Source organism: Artibeus jamaicensis, unplaced genomic scaffold, assembly GCF_021234435.1.
Source record: "Artibeus jamaicensis isolate MK-2021 breed Jamaican fruit bat unplaced genomic scaffold, CSHL_Jam_final scaffold_916, whole genome shotgun sequence".
Classification (NCBI taxonomy): Eukaryota; Metazoa; Chordata; class Mammalia; order Chiroptera; family Phyllostomidae; genus Artibeus; species Artibeus jamaicensis.
The window spans coordinates 6,271,740-6,294,263 of record NW_026522059.1 but is presented as its reverse complement, the minus strand read 5'-3'; the positions used below and the strand labels follow the sequence as shown (position 1 = coordinate 6,294,263).

Sequence of the window (22,524 nt, the reverse complement as noted above, 5' to 3'; positions counted from 1 at the left end):
GTGGCTCCTTCAAATGAGAGGAAAATCTTTTCCTCCCATCATGGCCTCCAGGTCACAGTTAAGAGCTGGGGAGGAGCCCTTGCACTAACACGTCACCGATGCTGAGGAGGAGAATTCTCACCCAAAGCAATTATTTTTATTCCTCGCACCCGTATCCCCAGTGTTTTATGCACCGAAGACCCAGTGATCCCTTTTCTCAATTACGTACGACAGTTTTACCAGCTGTTTGAGCAGCAATCTCTCTGGTACCTTGTACCTTTGGGACATACACAGGGTGAGGAAAAGGAGGTTTGCCATTATGAGTACATGAAACCAAGAATTTATTCTTATATTATTGTTTATTAATTATTGTATTATTTTCATATAAACAATTGTGAGCCTACTTTTGCCCCACCCAGAATGCTCAAGGGAAGACTAGTCTCAACTCAAGAAGTCAAGTAAATGGGAATCAGGATGGATAACCATAGCCTTTCATGCCCTGCCCCCTCCCCCCACCCACCATGCACCACTGCAAAGCATGAATGGTTTGGAGGTGACCTTATTTGAAATGAACACTGGTCCTCCTCCTCGTCCACTAGTAATGGCCGCTAAGATTTGACCGTGTGTGTTCACCTTTGGGGGAATAATGCTGCTGCCACGGACATCACAGACGCTAATACCTTCCAAGTGACCCGTCTGGAAGCAGTTACTGGGAAGACGAGCAACACATCTCGTTTGCCTGTGTAGAGTTGTACTGGGATGGGCTCGTTTTGAGAGATTATGGCTTTTTCTTTTTAAGATCTGCAACACTAGTGTGAGCAAGTCCGGATCACGTTAAAAATTAGGGTAAGCTTTCAAATATGATTCCAATCCTGAATTGACCTCCAAGAAGTTGAGGCTGTTCTTTCACATGAACAACTTAAAGCAGTTGGCTAGAGAATTAGAAAAACAAATGGATGAAATGGGAAGAAATGGGAAATGCCATGAGAATAACTGAATTATATATATATATATATGTACATATATGTATATATACACACACATATACACACATATAGTTATGTATAATTGCATACATATGTGAATATGTTTCCATGTATAATTGAAGTATATATATTACATACGATAATCAGTGTGTACATTTATTTATGAATTATTCTAGCTGGCATTTTCAGATGGTTGGGAGGTCAGATCGGCCAACACTGGGGTCCATCCAAGTGCACAGCTGAGCCAGCCTCTTGTAGGAGGCTCTTCACGGGAAAGCACTGCAGGTGGGTCCGAGATGGACCCTAAGGCAGATCTGTGCCCTCCTCAGGCATTTCCGAAAGCACCTCTTCACTCACAGGTGCTCAAGGCAGATTAAAGCCCAAACGAGAACCAGAGTCCCTTCTGAACCCAAGTTTCTGAACTTAGGGTTTGCCCAAGAGTCTGAGGGTTCTCGTGCAAATGACCACCAGAGGTTCTGGGTGTGGCATCCTTTTATAAACATCATTGAAATGGGATGGGGGAGGTCAGGAGCCCTCTGAAAGCTCATCATTTGGTTTATGACCAGAGGACTTTTCCTTGGGGCTTGTCCCCAACTATGTACACACTGGAAACCTTTCCTATTAATCCTATCACTTCATGGACGGCCTTAACCTTTGGTATTCAGTTTGTGTCGGCAGATAATTTTTTTCTCAGTAAGATTTCAGGCTGCAGGCGCACTTTCTAGAAACATCTAGACTTGTTGAGTCAAAACCACTTTAGCAATTCTGGATCACATAGTCCGGTCTCAAAACACCCTCTAAAGCATTTCTGTAGACATTATAAACCAACCTACACGGTTTCAGTGCGAGGTCTGGGGAGGTCACCACTCTGTTTCATCACGAGATCCTCCGGATTAATCCCTTCCCCAAACTGTGTTCCAGGGAACACAAGATTGAAGGGCTACTTGCTCATGGAATGGTTCTGTGGACCAGTGAGCGTAGCAAACACGGATTCATCATCTGTGTACTGCCACGGCTCTTCAGCTCCCTCCCCGAGAGGAGAGCCTTCGTCTTCTGTGTTGATCTCTCTGTCCTCAGGGCCTCCAGCAGTGCCTGGCACCAAGGAGCCACTCCGTGTGTGTTTGTTGAATGAAAAAAGTCTTGTATCCTTCCACCAGAGCCTCACAGTACACATGACGGAAATAGGGACACCATAAGTTGTGCAGAAATGAGACTTGTAAACTCTGCTTTTTCCAAACTTCTGTGACCACAAAGCCCTCTTTACTCAAATGACCTCTGCACGCCCCATGGAACGCCAGTTGGGAGGCAGTGCCCTACAGTTCTCTCCAGTTCCACAGGTCTCACCCCGTGGACCTGTTTCTGCTCTCTGAGTTAGATCTGTGAGGGGGGCCCAACCCCCCCCCCCGAATTTATAAAACATTGTGCATTTCTTCTCACAGGTTTAAACTTCCGCTGCCTTCAAAGCACTCTCCATTTCATGCAATACGCCCACTGACACATTTTTTTCACCGCTCAAAACAGTTTTTGCACTCATGGATTCTGTTGCCTTTTAGTGCTTCTGTCGTTTTTTGTTACACTTCTTCCACGTTGGCAAAATGTTTTCCCTTGAGGGCTTTTTTCATCGGGAAACAAAAAGAAGTTGCTTGGGGCAAGATGGGGTGAATAAGGAGGGTGGGGCACGGGGGTCATGCAGGGTTTGGTCAAAAACTTTGAACAGTGTGATGTGGGCAGGTGCACTCGTAAATCACCCATGATGAAATGGGCAAACACATTGAAAAAAATTTCACTGAAGCCGAATGTAGTTTCTCACAACAATGCCAGTGCTACACTGATCCAGATGGGTTCCTGGGACACTCACCTGGCTGGGGAAGCCTGTCCTGCAAGGGGCCCCCCTCCAGATGATAATTCCAGGTTTTTGGGGGTCCCCTCTTGTATTTGTCTTTCTCCATGTGCCCCCCTTTAGTATCCATAGTTTTCTTCCTCAGGCTGGTGGCTTTGACCTCCCCCATTGCTCCGCAGTGACACACTGTAGCGTGTGCTGCACGCACAGAAGGAAACCCAGTGCAGAAGGCATCCGACTTTGTGCCGGAGCCTGGACCCTGCGCTGCAGAAGCACTTACTCGGTCCATTATAGTCTATGCATTGGAACAAGTAGTATTTGACTGCGTGTCCTGCTGCTACTTAGAAAAAACAATTCAGATGTCACCTCCTCCAGGAAGCCTACCCTGAGCCTGCACTTATCCTTAGCACAGCAGTTACTGTGAGGTATAATTGCCTAATTGTGTGTTTGTCTGTTCCATGATACTCTGATCTCTTTGAGTGTCAGGAAGGTGGTTTTATCTATAACTGGATCTCTAGCCTCTGGCAGATTTGGCAGATTCTTAGTGTGTGTGGAATGAATGGTTGGATGGATGAAAGGTAGTTCCCAGGGCACGGTGTCCTATCTCTTACTACTAAAAACCCCTACATTCTTTTCTGTTCTCTCCCAAATGGATTCTACACTTGAAAGGATCTTATTTACCAAACTGTATTTGTTAAATTAAATAAAAGTAGTTTATTTTCCCTTTATTCAATTAAATGCCTTGTTTTTGATCAGCAGGAGGTAAAGGCATCACCATGACAGTGGAATATATTTCCAGCCAAAAGCAAGAGCCTTGAAAGGCAGACTCATAATGCTTGTCAGTGTGACGATTTGCTGAGGTTCCTGGAATCCAAGGAACTCTTCTCCCATTCCTACCACCCAGTGCTGGCCGCCAGCATGCCAGGGCTGGTGGACAGGATGGCACTCGCCTAGAGCCCTTTCTGGGACCAGTGCCTAGACTACTGTCCGCCTGCGTGCCCATCCCCACGGGCCAGCTTGAAGTGGAAAGTTGAAGTCATCAGTGGAAGGGCCTCACCTTTGAGCTCCTCTGGGTTGTGAAAACAGCCGTCTTGAGACTTGGCTGTAGGCAGCTGTGGTGGGAGGCCCCACGGTGAGGACCAGTGCACAGCTGATTTGGGAAAGGCCTAGACCGGATGTCGCCTCTGGCGGCCTCAGCGCCTAGCTGTGGAGTCCTTGCCGCAGGCCGAGACGGCCTTTTCTTTCCCAAAGACCTTCTTGTCTGGTTCTAGTCTCTGGCGGCCTCTGCACAAAGAAGCTGCTAAGGGCCGATGGCTTCCTCACCCAGCTCCTGGCCCCCCTTCCATTGCCCGCGGGGCAGCGTTTCCCTGCACCCACCTGGGGGGCCCCTGGGGCTCCACCTCAAACTTCCCCCTGCAAGGTCAGGGTTGTGAAGCAGGCAGGGACTTGACCTCTCAGGTCCTATCTCACTCCCTGCTCTACCGTTCCAGGCGAACACAAGAAGAAATTGCCAGGTACCGGCTCTGGGTCTGAATGAGAGCACCCGGTATACCATTAGAGCTACTTTTTCTCCCTGTGTTAGAACCCCAGTCCGATCCCCGAAGAGAAGGCTCCTACTCTTTTTTGAAAAAAGTTTTATTTGCATTTTTTTAAAGAAAGCTCACTTCTTAGAAAAGCTTTGAGGTGTTCTAGTCTGTCATGGTTTGTATTGAGGGCCTCAGGGAGAACACCTGTTGCGTTTGAAGGAGGCACAGATATTTTTTGCTCAACTCTAGGGATGAGGAGTGGAGATGTGTTTGGATGTGAGAGGTAGTGCTTTTTGGGAAAGAACTTTCTAAGTGCCACTGGGGAGAGCACTGAGTTGGGGGGACCTTGGGAAAAGACTCCCACGGGGTGTTCTCAGGTTCTCAGAACCTGCCATGTAACGGTTTTTCCTTCTTATAGGAATGGAAGTGCTAGCGAATTCATCCAGTCTCTGTAAACATGATATGTTAGTCAAGACTATCCCAACCTTCTCTCTGTACTCAGGGACAGTGAAATATCACATTCAAATTACGTGTCTGCTGGTTTTCTAGTTAGGGTTCCTTCTTAGTTTCTCTTTTCTTGTTTTGGATATTTATGTCACCATAATCTGCTTTCCAAACAAAGCAAAAGAATGTTTAATGAAGTCTTACTGAGGGAGGTCTATGGGATATCACCACGGGAAGAGGTTTCAATAATTTTCATAATAAGCTCCTAGCTTCTGCTCTGGGAAACGAAGTAACGAGGGTCAGAATGTCCATGCCGTTTGCTGCAGTAACAGTCAGACATTCCCAGCAGGCCTGTTGTGGGATTCCAGCGCCCCTCTGCAGCCTGGCTCCTGTCTTCAGTCATGCCTGGTCCAGGTCAGTCTGGGCCCTGACATGTTGCCCAGTCATTGTTTCCCACCTTGAGGCAGAACTTGAGGTTTGCAGATGTTACATCTGCTAGGGAGTAAAGGATGTGTGAAATCCTTTGTTGGCCTTCGTCACTTTGTGTTCTGAAATTTGAGCCTATTCATCATTAAGAGAATAAAATAATGGTAGGGGTGCCCCTACTTCTGGTAGATCCCACAATAAGCATTAGCATGTATTAGTTTGCTTCTCACTTGAACCCCACAACCTCACTCTTAACCTTTTGACTAATACTGATTAGCCAGACTGTTAGGACAGTTTATTCATTGGGATTTAGGTCCCAGATGTGCTAGGTTGTCTTCCGGGGGTGTTTCCCTGACATGGAAGGTCTTTCTCCTTGCTTCCTCCATTCATCGTACTGGTGGCTCCTGCCTTTGGCCACAGACACACTGTTTTGGGTTCTCTTTGGATGAGGTGTGGCTGAACATCGGGCCAACCACAATTCCGAATGATGGGCGGGGTTCTCAGGGTAGGGGACTCAGAGCCACAGGGACAACCTCCAGCGTTCCAGATTTTGTCCTCAGGCTCTGGCCCAAGGACCTCAGAGCCAGGTTAGTCCAGGACAAGTGGTGTCTGACACTGATTCTGTCTCACCTGAGAAGCTTGTCTGGCTCATTTGACAGATGCTCTGTTAGCTAATTCAGGGCTCCTTGCCCTGAATTATTCTCTGAGTTCCTCACAAAGATGCTAATCTCAGTTTGAGAATGTGATTGTGCCTGAGTCATTATGCACCTGGCCCACTTTTAATCAAAAAGAGTTGTTATACTTCTGTAAAATTGGTCAAAACAGAACTTGGCACCTCCATTGAAATGTGTCCGCTTTGAAGCCACATGACTGGAGTCAAGCTGCCAATTGAATTTTTAGATTTTGAAATATCACATCCACAGTCGTGTGTGGAACAGACATTCAAACTCCAGCACTGACCTCGTCTCAGGGTTGGGGTGTAACGAGGCGGTGGAGGTATGGGGTGAGCCTAGGTATGCTGGCAGGATTCCTGCGGCGGACATGACTCGTCCAAGGGGTGGAGGTGGGGACAGAGAAGCTGCCATGTGAATGGTTTGTTTATAGGGTGGGAATCGAAGTCCATATTCAGCACTGAAAGGGCTGGGCCGAAATGTCATTGGCTGTGGCTGGAGAGGTGACCACTTTCCCAATGATCAAATGACCTTGGGTTGAGAACCTGAATCATTTCAGCTCATATATCAGGACCTAAGCTACTCAGTTTCCTTGTGAACAGAACAAAACAAAACAAAATATGTACATTTTTCAGAAACACCAATGGCTTGGGGAAAATGCAGGCATGTGTTTGTGTGTGTGTGTGTATGGGTGTGTTTTCAGAACAGAAATTTGGAAAAAATTGAAATATAAGAATTACCTACACTTTCATCTTTTAAAAGATTCTGAAGTAGCTCTTTATATTTAGGATTATGAAATAAGTACAGTAGCTCCTCATTTAATGTTCCTGACAGGTTCTTCAAACTGCCACAAAATGACATAACAAAACCAACTTACTAAAGGCTAATTCATATAAACCAGAGATAAGCTCCTAGGGCATCTCCTTGGCATTATAACAAAATGACCTGATTCGAGGATGTGCTGTAGTATAGACTGTGAGTTGCTGATAAGTTGCTCATATTTATTGTTTTAAGTCTATAGGTCTGAGTCTTTTTCAGACTCCTATTATACAATTTGATCATTAAATTTAGTTATTGATGCTTACCTTAACTTGTTGCAATGAGCTACAAATCCCTGGTCTTCAAGAAGCCAGTCTCTCTTACTTGTCACCAGTTATGATGGGACAAAATAGGGGAAAAAAGGAGACGACTCAGATTAGGGTCACACTGTTATGTCTTTGGGACTTTGGGGCTTCTATCCCTCTTACCATAACTTTTCTGCCCCACACTTGCCTGTTGGAATTTTCTCGTTTGTGTCTGTGTTTGCGTCTGAGTTTAGCACTTAAGGGCAGTCCCGTGTGAAGTACTCTGAAGACAGTGAATCCTGAGTGGGTATTACCACCTATGATGTATACAAAGTTCTTATCGTCTCATGGTGTGGTGAGATTCTCTACGCCACCAAGGTGACATAAAAGTCATAAGTGGGAGAGATGCAGACAAAATCTAGGGGGCCATTCAATACCTAGAACTTGCAGCAGTTGTTAAAAGATCTTTGAGCTGTGGGAAAACCTTTCAAAAAGTTCCATTGATACCCAAGGAACTACTACTTTGATTCCTTTTTGACCCCAGGTGAGGTAAAAAAATAAGTGCATACACAAGTGGTCAAAGATGAGGCTGGCCAGGCCAACAGAAATGTCAAGTGCCTTTGCTCTGGGCTGGAATTAAATCCCTGTAAAGAAATATCATTCGTCTCCTTATGTGGAGCCGGGGCAGTGGTGGGGCATGGCGCATGTGCCAAGTTGTGTTTAAAAAATGGGAATACAAGTTCACTGACACCCGGGGCAGTTTTGTTTGGAAATGAAAACCTTTATATGTATGAAGTGCACCAGGTCAAAACAATAAAATGTATTATGGGTGGAGAAGAGATGGGAAAATCCTGATGTAGCTAAATAAAGACATTTTATAATAAAAAAAAATCTTAGCCTGGTTATTGCCAAAACTGGCACCAAAATTAAGAAAAACAAACCCAATTCTGTTTTTCAAATCTAGGAAATAAAGAAGTCAGGAAAGAAAATCCAGTTCTTGTTTTTGTTTTGCTTCTTCTCTTTCTACCTACCTTCACACGTTTAAAATAGCATACATTTACCTTAAATTGTATTTCCTCAGGCCACTGTGTTATGACTTCCCAAATAACTAATCAGTGCCTGGTTGGTTTAGACAAGTTTCCGGCAGTTATCGGCCACTCGTGACCGGAGTTTGTGTGTGTTGTACACTTGCCAACTTATATAACGTGTCCAGACTGCACTTCTCCCTCAGCCACCAGCTCATCTCTATCTTGGATTCTTGTACCCTAGTTTATCCCTGTAACATCAGAGAGAGAAAGGATGATCACTCAACGCTCCTCAGTCAGATTGCCTGCTTACTCTGCTCAGTGCTCCTAGGAAGGCTGCGGATCCACCTGTCTTTCTGAAGAGAAGGGAAAACCAGCCCCTACCAATGATTCTTCCTGGCTGAACTCAGCAGCTCCCTTCTGAGACGGGCCGAGGACCGCCTAGGGGGCTTTGTTGTCAGCAAAAGCTGTGTTACTGGGAAAGTGCAGATTCGCTTCAGGGTCCTGACCAGAGCTCTTCATGCTCTCCACCCCCACCCACCTCCTGCAAAATGTCCCATACAATGAACGTCAGAACTGAATCTAATGTCCAAATGGTTAAAAATAAACTGCCTATGGAGAAATAGGTGCCTGTGACTTCCTGCTTACAAAGACTGAATACGGACAATTCAATATTCGGCAGCTCATCACAGGAGCGGTAACCTCAGAAAACACACTTTCCTGAAGACCAATGCCCAATATTTGGGGTATTTTTAGAGGTAGAGATTTCAAGTCAGAGTTCTCAGTAGGGAAAGAGAAGTCTGTGTTTTGGTCTTGAAGAGTAGAAACCAGGGGGAAATTTTGCCTCAGTTTCCCCCTCTGCCTGGGGTCTTATGTTCTCATCCTTGGTCCCATCCTCCTGCTTGTCTGTAGATCTCCGTTTAGCAGCCACTTCCTTAGAAAGGTCTTCCCCAATGACCCTGGATCAGTTTTCCACCCTCTGCTACACTCTGCTGCTGGAATGACTCGCACTGGTTCGGATGGTGTATTAGTGATACCTCCACACTGTGAGCTCCTTGACAGCCTGACCCCTCCTTCCTCTCTTTTTTTCCCTGACACCCAGCACAGTGCCTGCAGATTATAGTTACTCAGTAAGTAGCTGATAAATGGATGACGGAATGAATGAGGGAGTGAATGAACATCTTGCGGCAGGCACTGACTTGCCCAAGTTGAACGACGGAAGCAAAACAAGTGGGAATCCAGGCATTCTTTTTCTCGTGGGCATTTCTATGCACAAGAAAGGGGCCAGGCACTCAGGTGGCACCCCACCATTTAGAGGCAGAAACCAAACCCCAGGGATCAATATTACTCAAGAAAAAGAACATAATGGTCGTGATGAAAACATGGTAAAAGATAAAAACGGTGAAGGGTGTTGATGTTTGCAATGATGTTTGACTGTCTCCACACAGTCAAAGCTCAGTTACCCAGAATGCTGAGAGAAAGGGAAAATTTCATTCCCTAGTTAGGTGAGATATACTTTTAAAAAAAATTTTGCTGCTGAACTTGATATCAATATTTTCAGGTGGTTCACTAGGATAAGAGTTATGCTGAACTGTTATTCTGCACAAGAGTAAATGTAAACAGCAGGTATCCCTGTTGCTTCCTGGTGAAGTATTTGTTCTCTAGGCTTTGGATTCTGAGGTGGAAGTAACTCAGTAGTGTGGTCACAGACTCCCAGCATGTGCTGGAGGCTGAGAAAGTGAATGGGACAATGTCACAGCTGAAAGGCAGTGTCAGAATCATCGGTTCAGCTCTGTCACTGCAGACGGGAGCACCGAGGCTTGGTGGGTGGGGGCGGTTGCCCAAGGCCATGGAGTAGCTAAGTGGAGAAATCTAGGCTAGAATTCAGTTACCTTGAGTGTCCTTTTAGGCCTTTTCCAAATCTTGGCCCTGTAGAGCTTTGCTCCAAGATCATAACTCACAGCCTGTGGGACCGACTAGTTCATTATGAGGAATCTGGGTTCCTCAGCATCAGGTAGCCACGAGGTGATCAGATGAGGATTATTCCACTTCTTCCAGTGGATACAGAAAACAGGGTCTGAGGAAAGTCCCAGCTTGGACTGATGAAGTTAGAGAAACCGAAGTATGTCCCTGTGTCCTGCCTCCCAGCCCAGCTGCAGGCTCCACTCCCTCCGCATTTCCTTTCCTTCTGGTCTCAACACTCTCCAGCCCAAGCAGGACCAGGACAAACAGCTGTTTGTGTTGTACACGTGGATGTGAGAGATTGCCCAGCTTAGCTGTTTTCCGAGCAAGTAATTGTCCCATCAGCACAGTCGGGGGAGGAGATGCTGCCTGGCAGGATACAACAAGCTGGAGGAAAATCTGGTCACTTCCTGGAGCTTTCACAGAAAATTTACTAACTATCCCTGGTGAGCGACTGACCTATCTTCTGAAGGTGGACACGTACATACCCTATCTTTTAAGGCTGAGCTGTAAACAGGGCAGAATGAGGAAATCCAACATGTATCTTTATCTTCAGGCCACAGAAGGGAGACAGTGTGGCCAGATGGGAAGTGTCGGGGGTCAGACATAATTGGGTTCTCACCCCAGCTTTGTTATTTACAAGCTATCTGTCCCTGAGGGAACCCATGAATCTCTACGAATCACAATTTTCTCATTTGTCAAGCAGGCACATCACACGTACACTGTAAGGTTGGTCTGAGAATTAAGTGGAAAGGATGTGAGCTACATGCCCAGCGTGGTACCTGGCCCCGAACTCTCTACTTCTCTTAAAGTTAGTGACGCTGTGGAAATTTCTCTATCCTCACGGCAAAGAAGCACATTTGCTTTCTGTTTTGTTGTGTGGGATATAGAAATCCCAATTATGTGTTCAGTATTTACCATGCACAGCTTGACTTCATGATGACAGTAATGACCAAGGGCAGTCGATTTGTAGAAATGACCCATAAATGCAAAGGAAGTACCAAATGTGTGCTTTCCTCCAGATGACCCTTCAAAAGGCCTGGAGGAGTAAAAGAAAACTGCCCAGGTTCTGAGGGCACAGTACATATGAAAGGGATGGATGGGACAATGGCGAGGATATCACAGGACGTGAGGGACAGACCCTGGGATCCGAAAGGGGCTTCGCTTCTAAAAGGGTGGCTCCATGCTCTTGCCATATGACCTGTCATAAAAGTCATGTAAAGAGGATTCATATCCTCACACAATACACTTCACAGAGACACTCAGCTTTATCCTTTGTATCCTCTTGAGAATCATAATAAGTCTAAGATGCAGTTTATCCATTCTTGCCCCTGCAGTCCATTCTCCACAAGGCAGCCAAAGGGATCTCTTAAAAAATCTAAACCAGGCCATGTCATAGCCCTTCTGGAAATCTTCCTGTTATTTTCCTTACAATGAAGTCCCAGGTCAGCCAAGCTTGCAGGATCAAGCTCCCCTGTCCTTTAACTTCACCTCTTACCCCCTTCCTCCTTGCTCACTATGCTCTGGCCCAGCAATTTCCCACTTTTTCATTTTGTAGTGCACAATTCCTAAAATTCTTGCATGTCAGGAGTCAGGGACAGAAACCAGGAGTGCGGAAGGCTGCCAAGAGCCACCTGGATACCACAACTCAGACTGGGTTGGCCAGCAATTTTAACCCAAAAGGACACAGATGGGGACAGAGAAGATGCATGACATCAAACAAGGGGAAGAATCTTCAAGCACAGACAAGGACTGGAGTCATTCTTAGTGCAGTAGTTGCTCCTCCAAACCACTGATGGACTCCTTAGATGGGTCGTGGGGAGGAGACAGGGGCGGAGTTGGGGTTCTACTTGGAAATCCAGAGTCCTCACTTATTAACTGTGACAAGCTGGCTTCTGACTTCACCACCTCATCAAATCTGCCTCCTGCCAATGATGTCCTTTCCTCCAAGGCCTCTTGGCTACACTGAACACTGTTGATTGCTTCCTGCATCTCAGAATGCTCTGCCCTATAGCCTTCTATAACACCACACACCCCAATTCTCGTCTCATCACTTTACTTCCTATTCGTCACTGTCATGGGATCACTACTCTCTTTCACCTCCCATCTGGCATCCCTCAAGGCCTATCCTGTGTCATCTTATTGTTTTATTTTACACATTCCCTATTGTGATCTCCTTCACGCCCGTGGCTTCGGCTAGCGTGCCAATTCTGATGACGGCCGATTCGCTTCCCTTGCACAGTTCTTTTAAGCCTGAGGGCCAGAAGTGAGTGTTTAGGAGCCTTCTGGATATCTCCACCTAGACCTCTCCCAGGCATCTCAGATTCAGCATGTTCCAAATTAAATTCCTAGTGTTTCCCCCTAATCTCCTTCCGTTCTGATAGTGCTTATTTCAGTGGGCAGTTCCACTATCTACCCAGTCGCCTAAGCAAAAAATCTAGAAGTTGAATCTGACTGGTTCCACTCTGTTGCCACCCATATCTCTCATTTCATTCACTCATTCAACAAATGTCATCAAGACCTGTTACTTGTCAGCTATTGTTCTAATATGAGCTGAACAGTAGGAAGTGAAACATACAAACCACTGACTGACTTTACCTCCAAAGTGTTTCTTTTTGGTGTCCCTCCTTTTATTACTACTATAGTTGGCATGTACATGATGCCCAATTAATCTTCATTGTGTGAATGAATGAGAATGTAACTATCTGCATATCTGCTATCTACAGAGCACAGATTATAGCACAGAATACCAATGCTATTAAGAATGTTTCTAAACACACATTATGAATCAGTAGAAGCCCAAACATTTGGCCAGTTCAGCTGGAAACCCCCCAGTGAAGCATGAGTATGTTTCACGTGTGACAGACAAACACTCAAGACGGTCTGGGCTTTCCGTGGAACCGGCTGGTGTTTTGGCAGAGCACAGTCTCAGCCAGGTCAGCCCGAATCTTTCCAGGCACAGGTGAACCCTGATTTCTAGAGTGGAGCACAAGTGCAGACTCTGAGAGCTTGTGGCTATTGACATTGACTCGGTCACTTCCTAAATCTTATCAGTGCCAATTAGTTAATGTGAATGTCGGGACACATTCACTGGTTCCTAAGTCTGAGGGCATCAAAATGAACTGAGACCATTCACACTGAAGATGGCACACGTGGGGTGTATCCAGGCAAAACTCGGGCCTCGTGAGAGATGCATGGTATGGTTACTGACCGGCAATGGCATATTGTATAAGAACTATTTGGTGATATCAGCAAGTAGTTTTAGGAAACAAGCAAAGACATATTTCAGATATTCCTGTACAATGTTACCAGATCCATCGATCACAGGATAAAACCAAGCGTCTCCACCCCTCTTGGTTCTCAATCACTAGTAGCAAGGTGAGGTACAACTGAGATAAGAACAATTAGGAATTATCCCAATTTCCACAAGCAGCTTAAAAAGAAAAGAGTTTTTCCCATGAAACACCAAAAAGAAAAAGAAACATAAAAAGAGAGAGACAATTTTATGCAGTTACTGAGGCATTCGAGGCGAGCCACCCATCTTCTCTCCCAGTAACCAGCTGAGAGGGCCCTGTCAGCTGGCCACGCACCCCCATCGGGAAGGACAAAGAAGCTCCTTTTATATAACAGCAAATTGTACCATGCACACCAATTCAGGGATGGGAAGGAAGAAGTAGGCACTGAAATCAGTGATGACTTGTGTGGGCATAATGACTTTGGGGAAAACGGAACACTTACAAAAGCAGAGCAAGAACCTAAGGGCAGACTCTTGCAAAGCAGGGGGACTGGGTTGGACTTGCATCTTCCCCAGTGGAATCTGGCGCACACATTGCCCCTTAGCTCCTTCACGCAGAACTGAACGGAGACGGAGGGTAACCAAGCCTCAGCGTGCCCCAGCCATCTGTCAGAGGCAGAAGGCTTTCAGCATTTTAACCTTTTCCATTTTAAATGTCTCCGAGCAGACAGATTTTTTTCTTATCTAAAAGTTAATGAGAAAAGTTCAGGTCCACGGATTAAAACAATTAACCTACCCAGGTCTTCAGGAAGCTCCTGACACTCTTGGTTTGGTTGATTTACTTCCTGCTACTCTCAGCTTTTGCTTGGCTCAGGAGAATGTCAGAAACTGTTTACAAGCCTCATATATTGGCTTTGTTGTGTTTGTTTCTTTTAAAAAGGACGGTGGAATCATACCATTTAATGTATATGAATTTAACTATATGTGCTTGGCATAGATGATGAAAGAAAGAAACCCATAGCAGAGCAGGCGATCTGCCCATGCTCTGAACACGCTCTGGGGACAGGAGCACCCCACACCCACTTTGGTCCTCTCCCGTGATCAGCCCCCACCCTCCAGTGCCTCTCAGAGTCTGCGCATCTCGTTGGGCTTAGTGGAATCCTGGTAGTTGAAGAAGTAATTTTAAATATTACCCGTTGATCAGTGATCTACACCTAATGTACTGACATTGGTGCTCTAACCCTTGTGTAAGAAGCAAATTCACAATTAATAAGAATAGAATTATGTGGGTGGCTTTGAAATTTCACGCCTGAACTCTCTGACCTTCACCTTGGGCATCACTTGGTGCTGCTTTTAAATTCCCAAATCAGTAGTGTCCTCCTGACTTTGAACCACAGAGGGCAGCTCAGAACTCCTGGCCTGTCAGCATCCTGGAGAAGAGCGTTCTCATGGACCCAATCGTCTGCCTGAGCTGCCAGTGTAATAACATCGGATTTCTCTTTTCCAGCATGAGTTACTTACTTTTTGTAAGATTATAATTCAGCTGCACATGACATTTATTTTTAGTGAGGTCAAAAAATAAAAAACAAAAGGAGAAGGTGCTGGCACCACTGGCATTTCTGGCATTTCCTGACATGGCACACAAAGGTTAATTCTGTCCCGAAGAGATGCGTTTGATCGTTAGCAATTATGTCACTGGGCAGAGATAAGGTTAAAAAAGAATCGGTTCTCCCTGGTGAGGATGCTCTGGCCATGCATTTGGCCAAACGGAAGAAGGAAGCCAGGACTTACGTTCTGTTTCCCCACTATGTTGTCGAAGGGCAGTTCGGGGCTCCAGGACCCTTCTGTGAACGTCGCCCCGCTGTTTCTCCTGTCTGAGCAGCTCACTGACTCCTTGACAATGTCTTCGGGCAAGGACAGCAGGCTCTCCTCGGGCTGCTTAATTAAGTAGGTCTCTATGTTATGCTTCCTCAAGAACTCGTTCCTCTCTTTCCCGTGGCCCTCTTCCACGTTATAGTCACCGTTGAGGCAGTCGAGTGTGGCCTTGGAGATGTGGATCCTCCTGCGTACAGAAAGCAGAGGTCATTGTACATTCGGACGAGGCTGGCAAAGGGCGTGCTGATTTTTGTCCGAGGTGAAGCAAACATCCAGGTACTGTGAGGACCTGCCCTCAGGGACAATGTGTGTTCACCTGAAAAGTCAGGGAGAATAAAACAGAACCCGAGTCCAAGCATAAATCAACGATCATGGCATTGCACTGCAACCTCTGATGAAATGGCGCCCTGCTGAGCCACATGTCAGCACCTCTTTTGGCTTTTCTTGTGGCTGTCAGCCCGATCTCAGTGACTCTTTTTCAGTGCTGTGCATTATTTTGGGAAAACAAGTTCCCTAAATGTTTCCAAACCCAATGACAATTACTGCCCAAAGTCAGCATGCAATGATGACAGTTTTCTTAGTGTCTTGCCTATTTCTTCAGCTTGTCTAAGATCTTCTTAAGAATAAAGGCAGGTCTTATGAGTCCACAGAGCTACATGGAAGGTCATTTGGGAAAGCCACTGTGAGATGCAACTTTCCCTGAAATGCATCCACTGCCAGGGGCAGAGAACAGAGCTGTGGGCACGTGCAGGCCGGCAGCTGGCCAGTCTCACTCACAAGGTGAGTGATTCATTCCTGCTCACTCATCAGCCACTGCAGCTCATGACTCATGTTTCTTTTTTAGCAAAACAACAGATGACAAGAAGGGCCTTGAGGATCAGACTTGAACTGTGAAAATTTCACGTGCTAAGTCATTCTGGAAAAGTGTGTTTTTGTTCTCCTGTTTCACTCCACCAGACGACCTACTGTGCGGTAGTGTGGGGTGGACAGACCAGGCTACAAGCATGGACCCTCTGGCTAGACTGCTGGGACCGAGATCCTGGCTCTGCCACTTACTTGCCAGCCAATAGGTCCTGGGCAAGTTACTTGATCTTTCTGAGTCCATTTTCTTATCCATAAAAATGGGAAAACCAATAGCACCCACTTCATTGGGTCATTGCAAGAGTTGACTGGTCATACAGAAAAGGACAAGAAGCACATGATTTCACTTATATGTAGGATATAAAACAGAAAGTACAATAACAAACAAAATCACAAACTCATAGACACAGACAACAGTATGGTGGTTTCCAGGCGGGAAGGGGGGTGGAGGAGGAGGAAGAGGTTAAATGAGGTCAAATATACGGTGATGTGAGGAGATTGGACTTCAGCTAGTGAGCACACCATCCTATGTACAGATGATGTAGTATAGAACTGTACATTTGAAATTTGTGTTATTAACCAGTGTTGCCCCAATAAACTTAATTGAAAAAAGAGCTGGTTAGTGTAAAGTACTCCAAATGGTGAATGGTGCACTGTTCATACTGTAAAGACAAACGTTCAAATTGTTAGAAGCCTGCTAAAAACTGTCACTGAGATCACATTGCTGTCATTTACTGCTCTGGGTTCTCAGGATGCAGTCTGGGTTCTGTACAGGGTCTCTAAGGCCTCCCCTCCCAGGGCCCCGTCATGTCAAAGCTCATCCCTCCAGTGTAGTACCCTGTCCTCTCTCTAGCTCCTCAAGTAATTGGCATTTCTTTAAGTTCAAGGAGCATTTTACGTCTACTAAATTCAGAACGAGCCTTTCCCTGTGCCCAGGAGGCTCTCTGCACATTATCTGTGTGACCATTTCCTAGTCCTCGATATAGCTTAAAACTTACTTCCTTAGGCCAACTTTAGTGTTCCTTTAAATGAATGAATAAGTAAGGTATATGCTTAATATCTTGCTTGGCTTTTGTGATTCTAGAAACAATATATCTGAGGAAACAATGAAGTTTTTGAATGACATTTCCAAATGCATTGTACTGTTAGTACTATCTCTACTTTCCTCTTACCCTTCTTACCCATTCTGCTCAATTCCTGCTTATAGAGAGAATAAGTCACCGCAAAGGACATGTAAAGACAAGGAAAAAAACAAGGAAACCACCAGTGATGCATTTGTGATCATGGAAGGCACACTCTCCACATTTTCCAAATCAGCATCCTTGCATACGGTCGCCGATTTCCAGGGTGAGATAATAGAAATAGAAACACGTAAAGATGTTTTGAGCTCTCTTTAGAAATGTGCTGAACAAACACAACCTATTCTCACAGTGAATTTGTCAATACATCCGAACCGAGTCGTGTTGGCCGGGGAGAGTGGACAGGCTGGTTGACCCCCCATGAAATCAGTGCCCCAGACTTCTCGCTGACCTGTCTCAGAGGCAGGGCTAGAGGACTGTCTTTTTCTCTCAGTCACAATGACTCCTAAAGGGTTTTATAAGGTCTGATGGCTGATCTTGTTTTAAAGTAATGAAGTTAGATCTCAAGCCCCGTTTGGTATTTTCTCCGGATTCTACATTTTACTCTCCCGTATTGGGGCACAGGAAGAATAATATTTGCATATACTAAATCAATATTATGTTTTCTGTAGTGAAAGACATCCTCACCTTCACTCATTACTAATTCTTCTGTGGAAGTTCTAATCAATGTACACTTCAGTGTTTTGATAGAAACCAGGTTTTAGATGTTCCTTCTATCATGGCTGCTCCCTCGAGCTTAGGAGCAGGGATCGTGCAGACAAGAGGCTGGTGATTACATTTATCTACAGAAGTGAGTCAGACAACATTCTCATATATTGAATGTCAGGTAGACCCGAAATCTTCCGGTCATTTGAAATGCCAGGTTATAACAATTATAGACATGAGAGTAAATGAGAGCTAACAAGTTGGTAACACTTCATTTGGCACACGCGTTATCTTGTAGCCAAAGCTATTACAACATGACTGGCTCCGAGGATAGTGTCATATAAGGTTCCTTCTTCCAACAACTCTAGGTGATAGGCATTTGCCCCTTCGTTTTGCGATGACGGAACTGGCCTAGACACAGTGAGTCAGAAACTGGCCCAGAGCCATATGGCTGGTAGGTGGCAGTGCTGGGCCGAGACAAGGACTTCGTGTGCAAGGTCCTTCTGAGATCCTGCATTTTTCAAACGGTAACTACCACCAACAGTTAAAATTTACTGGGCACAGGATGGAGGACTTTATATGTGTTTTCTCATCTAACAAAAGCCCAAGAACAGGGGTCCGTAGAATGTGGTATGAAGGCCAATGGCATCAGCATCCCCCGGACACTTGTTGCAAAGACAGTCTTTGTCTCACCCCAGACAAACTGATCCGTAGTACAGAGGGTGGGAGACAAACACCTGAGCTTTAACAAACCCTCCAGGTGCCTCAGATCCCCGCTGGAGCTGAGAGTCACGGACCTGGGAACCCGAGGCTCAGAGGGTTAACGACTGTGTGGGGGGCTGCCTGGCTGGTGCTGCGGCGGAGAAAGGGTTTTAGTTCAGTTCTGCACGACGCCAGGGTCCAGGCTATCAACCACCGTGCCGTGGGGTTGGGTGCCTCCCTCTCCCTTCCCTTCCTTCTTCCTATGTGCCCAGCATCCTGCTAGGCTCTTGGGGACACATGGAGGGCCTGGAGATTCATAATAAAAGGACAGCCCCGAGCAAACTGAACTGATAATTTAATGATAGGAGGCAGTGATGTGTAGTGAGGCACTTAATAGCTGTGTTTATGTGACATGTAATTTCTTTAAGACTCAGTTTCCTCTTTGAAGCAAAGAAGCTAATATTTACTATGGGGGGCATTGTAAGATCGAATGATGTTATGTATTAATGATATTCAGCAGACTGTCTAGTTCATAGTAGGTCCTCACCCCATGTTTAGAATTGGGGGCTAATTCTCTTACTAAAAAAAAAGTAAGCTGAGTTTATTCCTATGTGTATTGATTGAGAGGAATGGGAAATAACCAAACATTTAAAAAGCAGAAAAAAGAAACCCAGACAATCTCAGACCATGGAGGGTTCTATCTTCTCCCAGACAGCTGCTTCTGAGGTCTCTACCCCGGAATTCTGCACATGGGAAACCCACTCTCACAAAGTGAGCAAATGACAGGGGTCAAGGAGAAGGGGGCTTTGCTCTGGCTTACCCGGGAATTCCTCCAGACTCAAGTTTGTTCGCAATGTCCACGTCCCAAGACCAGACGTCAAACTGCCACTTGCGCAGGCCCAACACACCACACAGCACTGAGCCCGAGTGGATTCCGATTCGCATGTCCACATCATGCTTCGTCCTTGACCGCACATACCTGTCGACACAGGTGAACAGAGAGACACACGAGTAAGGTGGGTACCCTGGGCCCTGGTAGCAGCCCTCATCTTTCCTACTCCGTAAGTTCAACTCCTGCCCATCTATACGCCATCTCTTCCATGAAGCCTCCTTGGATTTCCTTCTCCAAACTCCTTCAGTCTTTTATCTAAACTTTTAAGAGCCCTCAGTACCCTTTTTCTCAAACCTGCTGGTCCTGTGTAACCTCTGTCTCAGGGGATAGCATCAGTATCTTCCTCATCCCACTCGTTACCAGTGCATAAACCTGAGATAAACGACAGGCTCTGTACTCCAGGGCACCTTCCATTTCTCACCTTATTTAATTTTTACTGTTTCCTTCTCTCCAATCCTTCCACCCACACTCTTGTTCAGGTTCCCTCGTGCTCCGGTCTGGGGTCCCTGCCTCAGCCTGACCTCCTTCCGGCCCTTGCTCTACAGGGTTATCACAGACACAAGGTCTTTGTCCCTTCCTCACTCCACTATTAACTCTTTCCTGGCCTCCTCCTTAGAGAAGTGGTGTCGGAGCAGAGTGCTGGCCTCCAGGGCTGAGCTGGGGTGCATCCCCTGGGGTGCAGGAAGATACCCTTACAGCTTCCATTCATAGCTTTTGTTTTTGTCTCAAAAAAGCTGCACTGACATTTAATACATGGGTTGATCTTAGTGACTGGGCTGATGGTCTGTTCACTGACCGTGAGCAGGAGGAGGTTGTCTTGAGAACAAAAAGATTTCTGCCATTTCCCCCCTCACACACCTTCCTTCTTCCCTTTCAGAGTATTTTACACAGTTTTAGTGTGTGAGTCAAATGACCTCAGTTGTGCAGGGAAAATTCAACTGGCAGGATATAATACTTTGAAATATAACAACTAGAAAAATCTTCGATGCCACATTAAAATTTGATTGTTATTCTACTTCAAAATGCTTAAAAGAACTGTCAAAATTAAAGATGATTTATCCATTTCTCTTTGACAAAAACAAACAAACAAAATGCAGGGATCCACACTTGCTGCCTTTTCTGTGACGACCGGTTGCCATAATATTCTCTCTAGCAAATATTTTGAAAACAAAACAAAACAAAACAAAACAAACTTGCTTCCTTTGTTTAAAAATAACAGCTTTAGATGGTGAAAGTAATTGTCTTTCCCAATAAATCCCTATTCGAAGAGAGAGTTTTGAAAATGGAAGTCTGGAAATATTTCCATCTCTCTAGGAACTGGCTTGTGAGTTCTGTCATCTATCAAAATTCTCTGAGCTGCACATTTACTCATATGTTTTGGGGTCTTCCAGATGAAGTGTCCGGGTGGGTTTGTACCCATCCACTAAAAATATTAGAAAGCTATTGCCTTCTAATGAGCTTGTAAGAAAAACTCAAGAGATGTCAAAGAGGGGAAGTATCACAAGATTCACACAGAACTTGTGCATAACTGACACAGTCAAGGGACCCAGGGCTCCCCCTGGACCCATCCGTCTTTATAAAATACGTATTTAGAGCTGATACCCCTTAGAGACAGGTGTACAAATACACTGAATTCGGAACTTGACCTTTGTGTCACCGTATCACAACCTATTAAGATTCTTAAAAAAAAGAATCAGTCATGTTCACACCCATTGCTCTCACTAAACCAGAGTGAGAGCAGAAAGATTTTAGTACAGTAATTGAGTTAAAATATTTAAAATCATTAGTTCCTCATTATCCTTTAAAACCTGTATTGTGTAGTGTGTTTTAAAATGTGTGACTATAATAGAATTGATAATAAATACAGTTTCTAAATTATTATAATAATAATTATTATAATTTTCAATGAGGAGGGAGGATCATAGTGCTTAGAAACCGCTGGTCCATAGGACAGAGTGGAGCCACAGAGTCCTTCCCAGTCTGTCCTGGGCCCCAGTTCACAGTCTCATTTCTCCTGTGCCTGTTAGACGCCAGCCATCCAAACGCAAGCCTGCTCCCCATGGGTCTTCTCCGCCGGTGATGCTCCCTCGGCCTGGGATGTCCATTCCTCATTTAACCGAAATCTGGACTGCAGGCCTGTCCCAGTGTTCCCTCTGCATCCCCCACGAACAATCCCTGAGGTGCAGTGTAGTGACCGTCTGTCACCCCCACTGCCCCCGAAACTAACTGTGGATGAAGGTGTGGCATGGCTCCGTGACGTACACCCCTCTGAACAACAGACTGTGTCTGGAACTCGGCCAGCGCTCAATAAGGATGGACGGGTGAGTGGACGGGTGCCATGTTCCCACCTATCTGAGCTCCTTGATAAAGAGAGTAAGCTCCCTGAAGGCAGTTTTCTGGGCAATCCTGTGTCTTCCCACATCCTGAAGGATCATGCCTCACATACATTCGGGCTTAAAAAGATGACTCCCCATTTTAGGAAAGAATGAATGAACGAATGATTCTGTGTACAAAACTGGATCTCTGTTTTCTCTGTCCCTAATACATTGTAAGATCATACAAAGTTATTTAAACAAAAGAGTTGAAGTTGGTTGAGAGCATAAAAATATCAAAATAAATTAGACATTAGGAAGGTAGCCACAGAGATTAGAAAGAATGCTTGCAGCTAAAGGGTGAGATAATTCTTGTCCTCAGTGAAGATTCTAGTTTCTAGGCCTTGATTTTAACTTTAACTTGTGAGTTAAAATCCATACAGTTCCCTTCATTCACTGATGATGAAAAGAGTAAAGGCATTTGAAAAAAATTAACAAAGCAAGAGGAGAAATAGTATGAGCACTTGAGGGGGCATTTCAGTTTTGGTGAGGCACGTCATGGGGAGAAGCCCACCAACTGTATCTTGTGCTACAGTATCCAAGCACATGGTAGGACTGCACTTTCCTGTATACTTGCATGTTATTTTTGGCCAACAAAATGTGAGCAGCAGTGATAGGGGTTACTTCTGAGTAGAAGCTTTAACAGTGCGATCATTCATACTCCTTTTTTCTTCGTCCTTTTGTGTCCACCATCAGTTGATGACCTATGTGACGGAGTCTTCTTAACTGGGGTCCTTGAAGAAGGACAGTGGTTGCTGGTCCCCTGCCACTCCCCCAACCCTCCCACAGTGGACCGGAAATGAGAGTGAAAAGTAAATCTTTGCTGTTTTAAAGCATTGAGATTTGGGGGGTGCTTGTTACTCCAGCATAACCAGGATTA

The 22,524-nt window shown here is 45.4% G+C and overlaps 1 protein-coding gene across 3 annotated transcripts in view; it reads right to left on the bottom strand.

The window, feature by feature from the left end:
* Window positions 1-22,524, bottom strand: part of ADCY8 (adenylate cyclase 8) — a 150,951-nt gene that overhangs the window by 54,317 nt on the left and 74,110 nt on the right. For all 3 annotated transcript variants that reach the window (XM_037166695.2, XM_053661057.1, XM_053661056.1), the window contains exons 6-7: window positions 19,201-19,359; window positions 14,950-15,220 (exon numbers count right to left, since the gene is read on the bottom strand). In XM_037166695.2, the coding sequence (XP_037022590.1) occupies window positions 14,950-15,220; window positions 19,201-19,359 (430 nt within the window). The remainder of the gene's footprint in view (window positions 1-14,949; window positions 15,221-19,200; window positions 19,360-22,524) is intronic.